The 16,412-nt window shown below is 39.6% G+C and overlaps 1 protein-coding gene across 1 annotated transcript in view; it reads left to right on the top strand.

Moving 5' to 3' along the window:
- LOC135215609 (ubiquitin carboxyl-terminal hydrolase 30-like) overlaps positions 1 to 16,412 on the top strand; it is a gene marked incomplete in the record, with an annotated part of 167,069 nt that overhangs the window by 133,247 nt on the left and 17,410 nt on the right. Inside the window, 1 exon segment of the mRNA XM_064250505.1 lies at positions 2,113 to 2,246. Within this exon segment, the coding sequence (XP_064106575.1) occupies positions 2,113 to 2,246 (134 nt within the window).

The raw sequence follows: 16,412 nt of genomic DNA, 5'->3' as shown, positions 1-16,412 counted from the left end.
CCGATTGTCATAATGTTTGCACCATTTTAAATTAGCCGTTACATAAAGTTTTATATATGAAAATGTGCGCAATTTTATGTAGAATACAACAAAACACAACCTATGGTTGTAGCTTTTATCAGTTTTGAATCATTTTCATATAGATAACAATAAATAGAAAATATTCTACCTTCGGTCAAATTTAACTCTACCGAAATGGTCGAAAACTGCAATTGTAAGCTACAATTTTCATACATTCAACTTACCTGTCAGATATATACTTAGCTATCGACTCCGTCGTCCCCGACAGAAATTCAAATTTCGCGGCACTCGCTACAGGTAGGTCAGGTGATCTACCGCCCTGCTCTGGGTGGCAGGACTAGGAACCATTCCCGTTTTCTAATCAGATTTTCTCTGTCGCCGGTGGTGTCAACATTGTTGTTACTACCTCCTGACTGGAATTCTTTTTTCAACGCTTTTGATCATTTTTCGACTGATTTTCATTCCAGACTCTCTTTCTTGCTAAGAATGAAAATCCCTCAAATCCCTGGCCCAGGAGCTTCGAGGTAAAAGGACTTACTAGTTTGGTAGGCAGAGAGGCAGAGAGATCCCTCTGCCCAGTCAGAGCACTTAAATTCTATCTGGACAGAAAGAAGCAGGTGGGGGGTACGCAACACGGTCTATGGTGCTCAGTAAAGGACCCCGAAAGACCGATGTCTAAGAATGCCTTAGCCTTCTTTGTAAGAAGTGTGATTACCGAGGCTCATAAGAACTGCCCAGATGACTCTTTTAATCTATTAAGAGTAAGAGCTCATGAAGTAAGGGCAATCACGACGTCTATTGCGTTCCAAAGAAATATGTCTCTCAAGAATATTTTGGATGCAACTTATTGGAGATGCAACTCAGTGTTTGCATCTCATTACTTAAAGGATGTGCGTGTTACATATGAGAAATGTTATTCTCTAGGTCCATTTGTGTCAGCACAGACGGTTCTGGGTACTGGAGCGAGCACCGATCCTTAAATAAGTGTACGTAACCCTCCTGTCGGATGCGTTCTTGATTTTCCTGTGCATGGAAGTGTCAGATGTCGCACAGGCGGTCTTCACTTCTCTTCACTAGGAGATCGAGTGGCAACGGACTTTTAGAGGGGTACTAAATTTTTTTTTTGTACTTTCGTATGTGTGTTTATAGAGTTTTTGGTTGTTTGCTAAGAGTCCGGGGATGACTCTTGGCAATCTTAGAACTAACACGGGTGTTAGGATCGGGTGATCGGGATCGGTTGTGTGCTCCTTAAAGAAGGCGTGTTGTCATATAAGCGGATTAGCACCCATTGACAAATGCCAGTTAGGCTCTGCGAGTAAGTGGATGAGACCCCATCGACAGACCCACAAGAACTCTTGGCCGCAGATCACTATCTCGCTAAGGCTCTTGAGGCGAAGCAGACTCCTAGGCAGTAGCCACGAAGTCTTCCACCTAATAAGGTAGGAACCAAGGTCTATAAATACCTACAACATATGTTGTTTACCTGTCTATTCAGTAGTTAGCTGTCTCTTGCCCTCCACCAAAGGGTGTCAATCAGCTAAGTATATATCTGACAGGTAAGTTGAATGTATGAAAATGATATTGTTATGATACAATAAAGTTTCATACATACTTACCTGGCAGATATATACGATTGAGGACCCACCCAGCCTCCCCGCAGGAGACAGGTGGAAGAGAAAATCTGATTAGAAAACGGGAATGGTTTCTAGTCCTGCCACCCAGAGCAGGGCGGTAGATCACCTGACCTACCTGTAGCGAGTGCCGCGAAATTTGAATTTCTGTCGGGGACGACAGAGTCGATAGCTAAGTATATATCTGCCAGGCAAGTATGTATGAAACTTCCAGCCTTACTGACCTCGCAGCTAACAGTCCGAGCTATAAGAAAAGTGAGTTAGCCACTTTTTTGGGCCTGTTTACCTGGGCAATATGAGTGGTATAACAACTGCTCTTCTTATTACTGTAAGACTAAAGATTCCCATGTCATGGACATTGAAGACCATGAATGTGACCTGGACATTAGTAGTGGGTTTGTGTGAAAAATATTAATAAACTTTTTTAATTAAACATGTTATATATGTATTTCCTTTTTAGGGACTTTGCAGCGTTCTGTTAGGAGGTAGAGAGGCCAATGTAATTCTCAAGAATTCTCTAGACTCTACAGGGACCATACCTCAACCATCCTCTGTTATTAGTCATAATGCTACCTCTACTGAAGTTGAGGCCAGGTTAGTTTTAGTTTTGTATATCATTGTTAGTTTTGTAAAAGAAAACTATTGAAATGGCTTTGTCTAACTGCTCTCAGATCTTAAAAGCTACTGAGGTTAGCAGAGTGCAAATTGGCATATTGATCATCCACCCTCCAATTATCAAACATACCGAATTAAAGCCCTCTAGCCTTAGTAGTTTTTATTTTATTTAAGATTAAAGTTAGCCATGATTGTGCATCTGGCAACGTTATAATACAGGCCACCACCGGGCTGTGGGTGAAAGTTTCATGGGCCACGACTCGCACAGCATTATACGCTGAACATTAAACTCGATTATGCCAAAGTTGCCAAAGAAACTGGAACATTTTTTATTTATGAGAGTCTATAGTATAGTAAAATATTCATTTTGTTATAATATCTGATTTTCACTTGAGAACTTCACAGTATGAATTAAATAACTATGGTATGGGATTGAAATATTGAGCATAGTACAGAATATGGATAATTAGGGATAAGGTTGTTGAGGGATAAGCTAATAATAATTGCTAAATGTAGAGTAATCAGCTTTTTATTTTAAGTAAAATATACAATTTAATAGTATGGATACTGTAAATTTTTCACGTCCCCACCTCCTCCAAAATAAATCTATACAGAAAGCACTCAAAGGTGGTTCAAAGCTCCTGTCCAGATCTGTGCAAAGTTTTATAATACGCTAGCCTATGACCTAACAGTCTGTTATATAATAAAATTCATAATAATATTTTACTTTTGTACTATTGTGTTATAATTTTGTTACCACACACTTTCATTTAGCTTTACTTGTGTGTTTGGGTCAAAACTTGTAACGCAATTTTCTACCTGTTCCCTTCGTCTGATGGACTTGAACTTTTGTATGGTTACTCAGTCCTGGTGAACAATGGTCTCTCCCATTATCTCAGGCCTTGTATGAAGTGAATAACTTTGGATTTTTCATACCATCTTTGACTCGGTAGTATAAGTTAATAACTACAAATTTTTCAAACCTTCTTTGGCTTGACAGTATATCACATTGTTTTGTTAGCTACAGTCATAAATTGGTTACACTTTCTGTCAAAACTGAAAAGTATAAAATAAAAGAATATGAAAATAAAATTGTTCATATACGAAACAAACCTTCGGTCTTAACATTTGGTTTTACTAGCGCCAAGCTGGAAACCGGTAGAATTAAAATTAAACTTGTGCGATCCAGGGACTATTGGCTCTATACCAGGTCACGGGGCATGTATACCCAGAATGGCCTCGGCGTTGTGTGACCCGCCAGTTATCTTTCTACCGCCTTTAAGATAGGACGTGTTCTCTGTCTTATCTGTTTAAAGCTGGGTTTTAGTTTGCCTGTTTTTATCCATTTCACTTTCATTTTTCTTATTAATTCTCTTTCTCTGAGTGTGCTCAGTGTGGTTGTGAGCTGTAAGAGTGCGTAAGTGGTGAGATGGAGTGTTTTGTATCGCTGTCGGGATCCTCTTACGTTTTGAAGATAAGACAAAGGAAATGCCCTGGAGTCAGTGGCTTTCCGTGTTCGAGATTCCTAACTTCGGTGTCGACGGATCCTCATCCAACATGTAGTAGGTGCAGAGAAAATGTATGTGTACAATTACTTATCCTTGTTCTGTTTGTCGTAGTTGGTCGGTGGAACAGTGGAGGAAGTTTTATGAGAAAGGCCAGTACAAAAGAAAGGAGTCGACGCCATCTTTGGATGACCAAGCGTTGCCGGCTTCTTTTGTATTGGCAATACACCAGACTGCTCCATATGTTTCGCCTCCTGCCTTTGATTTGTCCCATACCCCTTCAGTTTCTCCTAGGTGTTCGTTATCAGAAACTCCAGGAGGGGTTTTGGGTAATTTGATGCATAATATTTACGCTCCGTTGTTCCCAGCAGGGAGGGGGGGAGCATCACCATCTTTGTTCCAGATGCCGGCTTCCGACTTGAACAGGATGGAAGGTACGTGGGCGGCGCTAGGCCTTCCAGGCGTACCAACCTTGGAAGGTTTGCTGTCGCATTATATGGCGTCACGGTTCCAGCAGAATCTGGCAGCTCTGAATATTCCTCATCCCCCGGGCTTGCACTTTATGGGAAATAATGCCGCGGCTACGCCAACAACTTCAATGTTTACGGCGACGCAGAACGTTGGGGGTGGTTTAGCTGCTAACGCGGGGATGCCAGCAAACAAGTGGTGAATGCCTTCCTGGAAAAACAAACACAGCCAGCGAAACAGTGGCAGGTAGTACTGGGAGTTCTAACTTCCTTGGAGAAGCTAGTACCACAAGGAAGGCTACACCTTCGATCTCTACAATGGAGGATGAAGGAGTTCTGGTCACCAATACTTAGTAGATCACCCGTACGAGCAGATTCCCTTGTCGGCAGAAGTGAGGAAAGGCTTGCTGTGGTGGGTGTCTGAAGGACAGCAATCTGACAGTGGATGTTGCCCTTCAGCACCTCTTACCGGATCTGCTGCTGTTCTCAGATGCGTCACTAGAAGGTTGGGGAGCGCATATGAAGGAGCTGATGGTTTCAGCAAAATGGAGCAGCGAGGACGGAAAACTCCATATAAACGTGCTGGAGTTAAAAGCAGCTTTTCTAGCACTACAGGAATTCCGGGAGAGGGTACAGGGGCAATCAGTGGTTTTGATGTCAGACAACACCACAGTAGTAGCTTACATAAACAAACAAGGAGGTCTAGTGTCTCGACAGTTACATGTGATGACAGTTCAACTTCATCAGTGGGCTGTAGAGAACGTAGTAGACATCAGGGCCAGATATATTCCGGGAAAAAGAATTACAGTGGCCGACAAGTTGAGCCGCAGGGATCAGATCTTGGGAATGGAGTGGTCCTTGCACCAACAAGTAGCGGACAGAATGCTCATGTTGTGGGAAAGGCCGATCATAGACCTATTCGCAACCAGGTACAACAAAAATTTGGGAGTGTATTGTTCGGTAGTCCCAGACGTAGAGGCAGTAGCAGAAGATGCGCTTCAACACCCATGGGACAATCTGGACGTCTACGCATTTCCTCCATTTTGTCTAATCCGTCAGGTTCTGCACAGGTTAATGCAGTCTCAGAACCTCAGAATGACTCTGGTAGCTCCGTTATGGCCAAAGGCAGAATGGTTTCCAGACCTCTTGGAACTCCTGATAGACGTGCCGAGAGAACAACCTGCTATGTCAGCCGCATGTGGAGAGGTACCACCAGTCGGTGAAGTCCCTATCACTTCACGGGTGGAAACTGTCGAGCATCTCTTGCGAGCAAGAGGGTTTTCGCAAAAAACAGCAGTGCAGATGGCAGGAAATATCAGAAAGTCATCGACAGCAGTATACCAAGGAAAATGGTCAGCATACTGTGAGTGGTGTCGTAGAGGGAACTTGTCTCCACTCGGTACCACTATTCAGCAATTAGCAAACTTTCTGATATATCTCAGGACAGAAAGGCACATGTCTGTATCTGCGGTGAAGGGGTACAGGGCTGCTCTAGCCTCGGTCTTACGCATGAAAGGTGTGGACATTTCATCTTCATAGGAGTTGGCCATGTTGATGAAGAGCTTTGAGCAGTCATGTTCGCCAAGGAACTAAAAGCCCCAGATTGGGATTTGACCATGGTACTGAGTAGCCTGACAAAACCCCCCTACGAACTACTAAGGCAGTGCACAGGTAGGAGCCTGACCCTGAAGACAGTCTTCTTAGTGGCCCTAGCTTCAACCAAAAGGGTGAGGAAACTACATGGCCTGTCAGATATTGTAAAGCACCCGAGAGGTTGGAAGTCAATGGCATTCGATTTTGTGCCAGAATTCGTGGCCAAAACTCAAAACCCATCAATATTGGACGGCAGATTTGACTTTTTTTTTTTTTTTTTTTTTTTCTCTCCGTACCATCTCTGGCAGATTTTGTAGACGATAACAAAGATGAAATGCTTCTGTGTCCCGTCAGGGTAACAAGAGAATACTTAAGGAGGACAAGGCACCTCAGGCAGGGGTGCAGGAGAGAATTCTGAAAGCTGGTGTTTGGAAACGCCAAACGACTTTCACTTCCTTTTATTTAAAAGACGTTGCCCATAGATCCTTGGATACCTTTTCCTTGGGTCCAGTGGTGGCGGCCCAGCAAGTGGTATAGCTCATTCAGTACCCCTGGCGGGTCAGTTTGTGTCTAGTCTAAGATGAAGGTATGAAAGTAGAATGAATGGGATGACTGGTCTTTTTTTCTTTTCTATACTTTCTTTTTACTCCTTTACCTATGGGCAGTATGAAGGAGAGTACCATCATAAGCTGGAACGGACTAGATGCAGGTGAGGTGGTCAGCCATACTGTAAAGTTATGTTAGAGTATAGTAGTATACTTTTCAGTAGCAACACACCCCTCTTGGTAATAGGGAAGGGAGGGGGGATGGTAGTTCCAGATACAAGGGACTAGAGTGGTTTATGAGAATGGAGGGTCCTCTATTTTCCCATAGTTTATAAACCATGGCATGATACCAGCACCCTGTGAGGGAAACCAATAGATTTCCTTATATCTTTGTTTAAAGGGTTTATAGTCCATTTTCTTGGAATACTCCTAATATTTGGAAATGGATATAGGTGGCAAACTCCCAGTCAGTTAGAGACTTGCCTCCCTCCAATAAGTAAGTCTATCCTATTGATAACCCTTTAACGCTGATTGGACATATTAAACGTCGATATAAATTGTCTGTTGGGTGCCGGTTGGACGTATGGTACATCGATATAAAAAAGTTATTTTTAAAATTCGCTGAAAAATAGTTATAGGACTACTAGGCGAAAACTTTTGAATCACGCGCCTTGGGGGATGCTAAGAGTTCATGGATCAAGCTGTTGTTTTGTTTACAATTGTTACCCAGGCGCGCAAGCGCGAATTTCTTTATTCTTGCGCTAAAATGCATCAGCGACATATCTAAGAAATTATTTCGTCGCTTTGACATAATTTTTGCACCATTTTATATTAGCCGTTACATAGAGTTTTATATCTGAAAATTTGCGCAATTTCATGTAGAATACAACAAAAAACAATTAATTGTTGTAGCTTTTATCAGTTTTGAAATATTTTCATATAAATAACGACATGCCAAAATTTCAACCTTCGGTCAACTTTGACTCTACCTAAATGGTTGAAAAACACAATTGCAAGCTAAAACTTATATTCTAGTAATATTCAATCATTTACCTTCATTTTACAACAAATTGAAAGTCTCTAGCACAATATTTCAATTTATGGTGAATTTATGAAAAAAAAAAAAAACTTTTTCTTTACATCCGTGCGGTAACACCTCCGAAAAAATCAGACATTTTTTCGTCCAATTGTTGTAATGTTTGCACAGTTTTATGTTAGCAGTTACATAAACTTTTATATATGGAAATGTGCGCAATTTCATGTAGAGTACAAGTATAAACAACCCATGGTTGTAGCTTTTATTAGTTTTGAAATATATTCATATAAATAACGATAAGTGCCAAAATTTCAACCTATGGTCAACTTGGACTCGACCGAAATGGCCGAAAACTGCAATTGTAAGCTAAAACTCTTTCATTCTAGTAATACTCAATCATTTACCTTCATTTTTCAAAAAATTGGAAATCTCTAGCACAATATTTTTATTTATGGTGAATTAAAAAAAAAAAACTTTCCTACATCCGCGCGGTAACTGCAGAAAAAATCATACATTTTTTTGTCCGATTGTCGTAATGTTCGCACAGTTTTATATTAGCTGTTACATAAAGTTTTATATATGAAAATGTGCGCAATTTCATGTAGAATACAACAATAAACAACCCATGGTTGTAGATTTTATCAGTTTTGAAATATTTTCATATAAATAACAATAAGTGCCAAAATATCAACCTTCGGTCAATTTTGACTCGAACGAAATGGTTGAAAAATGCAATTGTAAGCTAACTTCTGAAAAAAAATCATAAATTTTTTTGTCCGATTGTCGTATGTTTGCACCATTTTAAATTAGCAGTTACATAAAGTTTTATATATGAAAATGTGTGCTATTTCATGAAGAATACAACAAAAAACAATTAATTGTTGTAGCTTTTATCAGTTTTGAAATATTTTCATATAAATAACAATAAGTGCCAAAATTGGAAGTCTCTAGCACAATATTTTGATTTATGGTGAATTATTTAAAAAAAAAAAAAATTTCCTTACGTCCGCGCGGTAACTCTTCCGAAAAAATCACATTTTTTCGTCCGATTGTCGTAATGTTTGCATCATTTTAAATTAGCCATTACATAAAGTTTTATATATGAAAATGTGGGCAATTTTATGTAAAATGCAACTTAAAACAACTCATGATTGTAGCTTTTATCAGTTTTGAAATATTCTCATATAAATAACGACAAATAGAAAAAATTCTATCTTCGGTCAAATTTAACTCTACAGTCTAGTAATATTCAATCAATTACCTTCATTTTGCAACACACGGGAAGTTTCTAGCACAATATTTTGATTTCTGGTGAATTTTTGAAAAAGGTTTTTTTACGTCCGCTCATTACGAATTCATGCATCATATATTGTGTTAATATTCTCTCTGTGTTGCTTGGATCGTTTTACAATTTGTTATATACCAAAATCATTGCAATTTAGTGTACAATACAACGAAAAAATAATTAACTCATTAGCTTTAACCGTTTTGCTCACAACGCGATTTGTATACAATTATATATGATTTCTTTCGCACTGTCATATATCCCAATATTTATATATGATAATGATATTTTTTTCATTTCTGATAGTTGAATAAGAAACTTAAGGCAATGACAAAAAAAGGAGCCAAAAATGAACTCTTAATCTTAAAAATTAAGCATGCTGTGATTTTTTGAAAAAAAAAAAATTTTCCGCTTCGGTGCTAACTCGCGAATGCCGCCAGCATACGGGAGACACTTTCGGAAATACTGGCTCTGCGTTTAAGGGTTAAACGGCTTTTGGACTCTCCCTTTGAGCCACTACTTTCTTCATCTATGAGGAATCTCACCGAGAAGACACCATTTGTAGTTGCATTAGCATCAGCTAGATGAGTTAGTGAGCCACACGTGATGGACAAAAGGTGGAATTTTCTCAAGGCGACACAGTTTGCTCCGTGGAGCTCAATTTTCTCGCAAAAACGAGAACCCATCTAGTCCTTGGCCATGTAACTTCGTCCTCAAGAACCTGACAGACTTGATAGGCCAGGAAGAAGAAGAAAGGTTCTTATGTCCCGTGCAGGCATTAACCCTTAAACACCGAGCCTCTATTTACCAAAGTGTCTGTTGTATGCTGGCGGCGTTCAGGAGTTGACGCTGAAGCGGAAAAAAAAAGTTTTTCAAAAAATCACAGCATGCTTAGTTTTTAAGATTAAGAGTTCAATTTTGGCTCCTTTTTTTGTCATTGGCAAAAGTTTAGTATGCAACCATCAGAAATGAAAAAAAAATATCGTTATCATATATAAATATTGGAATATATGACAGCGCGTAAAAAAATTTCATATATAATTGTATACAAATCGTGCTGTGAGCAAAATGGTTAAAGCTAATGAGTTCATTTTTTTCGTTATATTGTATACTAAATTGCGATGATTTTGGTATATAACAAATTGTAAAACGACAAAGCAACACAGAGAAAATATTATCACAAAATGATGCTTGAATTTGTAACACGCGAACGTAAAAAGTTTTTTCAAACATTCACCATAAATCGAAATATTGTGCTAGAGACTTCCCTTCTTCTTCTTCCCAGCTTGTTCCCATTTTTATATGGGGTTGCCGTTTCGGATGAGCCGTTTCCATCTATTTCTATCTTGTGCTTCTGCCTCATCAATTCCCTTCTCATGTAAGTCTCCTCTCACACAGTCCTTCCATCTCTTTCTTGGTCTCCCTCTTTTTCTTCTTCCATGCACCTCCACCCCCATAGTATGTCTCCCAGCGTGGTCCTCATCTCTCCTCAACAGGTGTCCATACCATCTCAGCCTCCCCTCCTGCACTTTCTTTGATACTTCCACCACCTTAGTTGACCCCCTTATGTAGTCATTTCTGATCCTATCCACTCTTGTTACCCCAGACATCCACCTAAGCATTCTCATTTCTGCCACATCCATCTTCTTCTGCTCTGCTTTTCTCATGCTTGCTGTTTCCGTACTATACAGCATTGCTGTTCTTACCACCGTCTTGTGAAATTTTCCTTTTAACCTAAGCGGCACTCTTTTGTCACAAAGAACTCCCGAGGCCGCTCTCCAGTTGTTCCAGCCTGCCTGTACCCGATGTTTTACTTCTTCTTCCATACTTCCTCCAGCGTTAACAAAAGATCCCAAATACTTAAACTTATCAACTCTCCTTATTTGCTCTCCACCAAGCTGAATACTTTCTCTATCATCCCCCTCAGTGGTGGTACACATATATTCTGTCTTGGATCTACTTATTCTCATTCCTCTGTCCTCCAGTACTTGTCTCCATCTTTCCAATTTCACTTCCAGATCTTCCCTGCTCTCTGCACACAGAACAATACCATCCGTATACAATATGTTCCATGGTACTGTCTCCCTTACTTCCTCTATTATAACATCCATCACTATGTTAAAGATAAATGGGCTCAGAGCCGACCCCTGGTGTAATCCTACTCTCACCTCAAAACCTTCTGTCTCCCCAACACTGCTCCTCACTCTGGTAAATACATTCCGGTACATCTCTTGTATCAATCGCACATACTTCTCTGGCACCATCTTCTCCCTCAGGCTCCTCCATACCTCTTGTCTCGGGACTCGATCATAAGCCTTTTCAAGGTCAATGAATACCATATGTAGGTCCCTTTGTCTTTCCCCGAATTTCTCCATTATTTGCCTCAGGCAAAATATACCATCTGTTGTTCCCCTTCCCTTCATAAATCCCATCTGCTCTTTACCTATTTGTACTTCTTCTCTCAGTCTAGCATCTATCATCCTTTCCAGTATCTTCAAAGTGTGGGACATCAATTTAATGCCCCTATAATTACCACACTCTTGGACATCGCCTTTCCCTTTAAAAATTGGGATCAATATACTCCCACGCCACTCATTTGGTATCTTTTTCCTGTTCAAGGATCTTTATCATAAGATTGTACAGTATATCCACTCCTTCATCTCCTAATGCTTTCCATGCCTCCACCGGGATCATGTCTGGTCCGGTTGCCTTCCCATTCTTCATCTTCTTCAGTGCATTTAGTACCTCTTGCCTAGAAAACCTCATTACCATGCCAATGTTCACTTGCCCATCCTCTCTTATTAGTCTATTATTTTCTTCATTTAACAACTGTTCGAAATATTCTTTCCATCTCTTCACAATGTCTTCCTCCTTTCTAAGCACTACACCCTCTTGATCCTTTATTTGTTTGATATGTGTTATATCTTTGGTGCTCTTATTTCTAGCCTTTGATAGCTTGATCATCTTCTTTAATCCTTCCTTTGTCCCCAGCTCATTATACACATCATCATACGACTTTGCTTTAGCGTGGGCTACCACCTTTTTCACCACCTTGTTTTTTCTCTCTGTACCTATTTCTGTCTTCCACTGACTGTGACTCTTCCCATCTTTTCTGTGCCTCCTTCTTATCTTTTACTACTTTCTCAATGTCTTCATCCCACCACCAACTCTCCTTTTCTTCCCATATGATACCAGATGTCTCTCCTAGCAGCTCCTTTCCATGCCTTCTTATTACTGCTGCATTTCGTGCCCACACCCCCTTCTTGAACATCTTCAATCCCTATATCAATATCCTCCAAAACCCTCCTCTTAAACTCTCTCTTCTTATCCCCTTCCTTCTGTAATTCGTACCATTTAATTTTCCTTATCCCTTTAGCTTTGGTTTTTCTTTCCCTTTTCAACTTCAAGTCCATACATAGCAGCCTGTTGTGGGGGGCTACATGGTCGCCTGGAATAACTTTGCAGTTCTTGACCTCCACCAGATTTATCCTTTTATACAAGAAATAGTCTATCTGGGAGAATCTTCCCCCACTCCTATATGTTATTAGGTGTTCCCTTTTCTTCTCAAAGAATGTGTTTACTATTGCCATGTCGAATGACACAGCAAAGTCCACTACACTCTCTCCTTCTTGGTTTCTCTCCCCAATTCCATGGCCCCCATGCACCCGCCCAATCGCCTCATTTTCACTTCCGACATGGCCATTCAAATCTGCCCCAACTATCACCCTCTCATGCTCTTCCAGTTCTTGCATTATTCCATCCATGTCTCTCCAGAAATTTCCTTTCTCTTCTTCTGTGCAACCAACTTGTGGTGCATATGCGCTTATAATATTCAGAATCTCTCCTCCATAACATATCTTCAATCAGATGATACGGTCATTCTTTCTATGCACTTCTATTACCGAGTTCTTTAGTTCACTAGACAGTACTATGCCAACTCCATTTCTACCTTGTTTATTGGCTCCACTATAATATAGCTTATATCCATCTCCCAACTCTTTAGCTTTATTTCCTTTCCACCGCGTTTCTTGCACACACACAACATCTACTTTCTTTTCTCTCATCAAGTCAGCCAATTCTCTACCTCTCCCAGTCATGGACCCAACATTTAGCTGACATACTCTGAACCCAATGTGAGCTCGCTTCTTTAGCTGCACCCGCTCATGATGCAGTAGCCCTCGCCTTACCACAGAGTTAGGGCGATGTCTCTGTGCGTCGTTTACGGAGTACGCCCTAGCATTACCTCTTTCCATATTTCGGCTCATTCCATTTTTGGTTTTGGCACAGATTTTTACAGCCGGATGCCCTTCCTGACACCAACCCTCCCTATTTATCCGGGCTTGGGACCGGCACCCATAACGACTTGGTTGTCCCCCCAGGTGGCTAGGTTGTGCTAGAGACTTCCCGTTTGTTGCAAAATGAAGGTAATTGATTGAATATTACTAGACTGTAAGTGATGCAGCATACAATTGCAGTTTTCGACCATTTCGGTCGAGTTAAAGGTGACCGAAGGTCGAATTTTTTCTATTTATCGTTATTTATATGAAAATATTTCAAAAATGACAAAAGCTACAACCACGAGTTATTTTTTGTTGTATTCTACATGATATTGCACACATTTTCATGTATAACACTTTATGTAACGCCTAATAGAAAACAGTGCGAAAATTACAACAAGGTGACTAAAGAAATTCTGAGATTTTCAGCAGAGTTACCGCGCGCGGAGGTAAGGAAAAAAAAAGTTTCAAAAATTCACCATAAATTGAAATATTGTGCTAGAGGCTTCCCATTTGTTGCAAAATGAAGGTAAATGATTGAATGTTACTAGAATGTAAGAGTTTTAGCTTAACAATTGCATTTTTCGACCATTTCAGTCGAGTCGAATTTGACCATAGGTTTAAATTTTGGCACCTATTGTGATTTATATGAAAATATTTCAAAACTGATAAAAGCTACAACCATGAGTTATTTTTTGTTGTATTCTACATGAAATTGCACACATTTTTATGTATAACACTATGTAATGCCTAATAGAAAACTGTGTGAAAATTACAACGAGGTGACTAAAGAAATTCTGAGATTTTTAGCAATTACTGCGGAGGTAAGGAAAAAGTTTTTTTTTTTAAATTCACCTTAAATCGAAATATTGTGCTAGAGACTTCCAATTTGTTGCAAAATGAAGGTAAAGGATTGAATATTACTAGAATGTAAGAGGTTTAGCTTACAATTGCGTTTTTATACCATTTCGGTCGAATCAGAGTTGACCGAAGGTTGAAATTTTGGCACTTATCGTTATTTATATGAAAATATTTCAAAACTGATAAAAGCTACAACCATGAGCTCTTTTTTGTTGTATTCTACATGAAATATCACACATTTTCATATATAAAACTCTATGTAAAGCCTAATATAAATTGGTGCAAAAATTATGACAAAGTGACAAAAGAATTTCTGAGATGCATCGCTGATGCTTTCTAGTGCGAGAAGAAAGTAATCCGCGCATGTGCGCTATAATGCTTGTAAACAAAACAACAGCTTGATCCATGATTTAAAATTTTTCGCAAACTAGGCCTATAACTATTTTTTCTGCGAATATTTAAAAAACTTTTTGTAGTCGACGCACCATACGTCCGATTAGCACCCAACAGACAATTTTAGTCGACGTATAATAAGTCAAATAGGCGTTTAAGGGTTAAGGTATTACCTCCGTGGAACAGAGAAAATTAAAGGTCAGTCGAATCGTTTGTGGTGCTATGTTAAAAATCCCTCTCGCCCTCTCTCAAAAAACGCTATCGCTTTTTTTCTGAGAGAATTAATTGTCGAAGCACACTCTCAAGTTAACGACGCAGTGTTTCCTTTACTGAGAGTGAAACCGCATAAAGTTTTAGTGGTAGCGACTTCCCTCGTTTTTCTACACAACTTGTCGCTATCCGCTATCCTTCAAGGTACCTTTTGGAGGTCTAAATCTGTGTTCGTTACGCATTACTTGAACACCATGACTACAGGATATTCCACTCCATGTAAAGGCACTCATTGATCATACTCCAAGCCTTCTACTACGTAAGATGAGCACCGATCAGTGGCAGTATTCTCCTGCAGTAGGTCTCTTACAAGGTAAGCTACAACAGGCACTAACAGTGCTTTTGGGTCTTTTTTCAAGAATTATATGTTATTTTTTAATTAAGCTTACATCCACAGCCCCCCCATCATTGCAATGGATAATCAGCTGTATAATTGTTTGGTAAGACACTGCAATAAAAATGGAATTTTTATTATAAAATTAAATTTTATCGCATACTTACCGAACAATTATTAATTAAAGCCCTTCCTCCTCCCCACAGGTGGATGGCTGGGCAGAATGAATTGATGTTACCTGGGCAGTTGTACCTGTAGCTCCCTCGAGTGGAGGGAGATGATGTCACCTACATCAGCGCTGGCGGCACCACCACAGAAGTTTTGAATCTATTGTCTGCCATTCGTAGGGAACCTACAGCTGTATAATTGTTCAGAAAGTATGCAATAAAAGTTAATTTATAATAAAAATTCCATTATTCCTTAAAGTGATTATGCAGTGTACAATTCATGACAATTAGGCATAATTAAAAGCTGTGAGCATAGGCACTACTGGCAGCTTGAGCTTAAGTTCTGCAACAGATTTTGAAGTCCAGAATAGTATGTCAAGAGGTAACAATTTGGCTACCAAAGCAGATTTGCACTAATAAGTATGTAACCAGAAGGGGCAAGCCAGCATATACGTACATAACTATCTGGCGCCTGGGGCCAGGCATCCGTGGGCTGGTGTTGTCTAAACCATGAAATCATCATTATTTTTCACCGTAGTGGAAAAGTAAGAGCATATTTGGAATCCCCATGAAAATTTCTACCAGAGAAATGATAGAGCCCAGTTAAAACCATCCCCGGATATCATTATTTTTCATTGCAGAAAAAAATAAGGGCATATTTAGAATTCTTGTGAAAAGTTGTATCACAATAATGCTTTCTTTTTTCTCTATGAATAATAATAAAGAAGTTAACATGGTCAGATATCCAGATCAAAATGACGCCTGACTGAAAACCATCCCCCAATTCGGTCCGGTAGTTTCATTGTCTATAGGGAACATACTCACTGACATACGTACATGCATACTTAGTCCGACTGTCAGCTTTATAATTAAGATTAAATATTGGCTGTTAAGTATTATGCTATTAAACCTAGGCTATTATTATTTCTGGATGAAGCTTATATGGGATGACAGCATTGGAGATGACAATTATTTTAGCTTATTGTTGTCAGATTTTACTGCCTGCCAGTTTGACCAATGAATAAAGAATGATAATAATTAGTTCTGCCTCTAGAGAGTACAGTGGACCCCCCGCGGACTCACACATTCGCGGATTTCTCTCTGGAACGTTTCCCTGCAATATTCGCGGAAAATTCGCATTCCCAGTATTTTGTAAGAGAAATATCCACAAATTCCTGGTTTTTTTTTTTATCAATTTCATCATAAAATGCACTTTTTGTGATAAAACTATTAAAAAAAACAAGTATAAAAATTTTTATTGGGTTTTTCTTGAGTTTTAACTAACAAAATAGGCTGTTTTTTAGCGTTTTCATAGGGGTTCCAACTATTCGCGGGTTCTAACTATTCACGGGGTGTCTGGTATGCATCCCCTGCGAATACGGGGGAACCACTGTATAACTGTAAATTTATGG

This window comes from Macrobrachium nipponense, chromosome 5, assembly GCF_015104395.2.
Source record: "Macrobrachium nipponense isolate FS-2020 chromosome 5, ASM1510439v2, whole genome shotgun sequence".
NCBI lineage: Eukaryota > Metazoa > Arthropoda > Malacostraca > Decapoda > Palaemonidae > Macrobrachium > Macrobrachium nipponense.
Note: the sequence above shows the minus strand (reverse complement) of the source record. Positions and strands in the feature narration are given on the sequence as shown.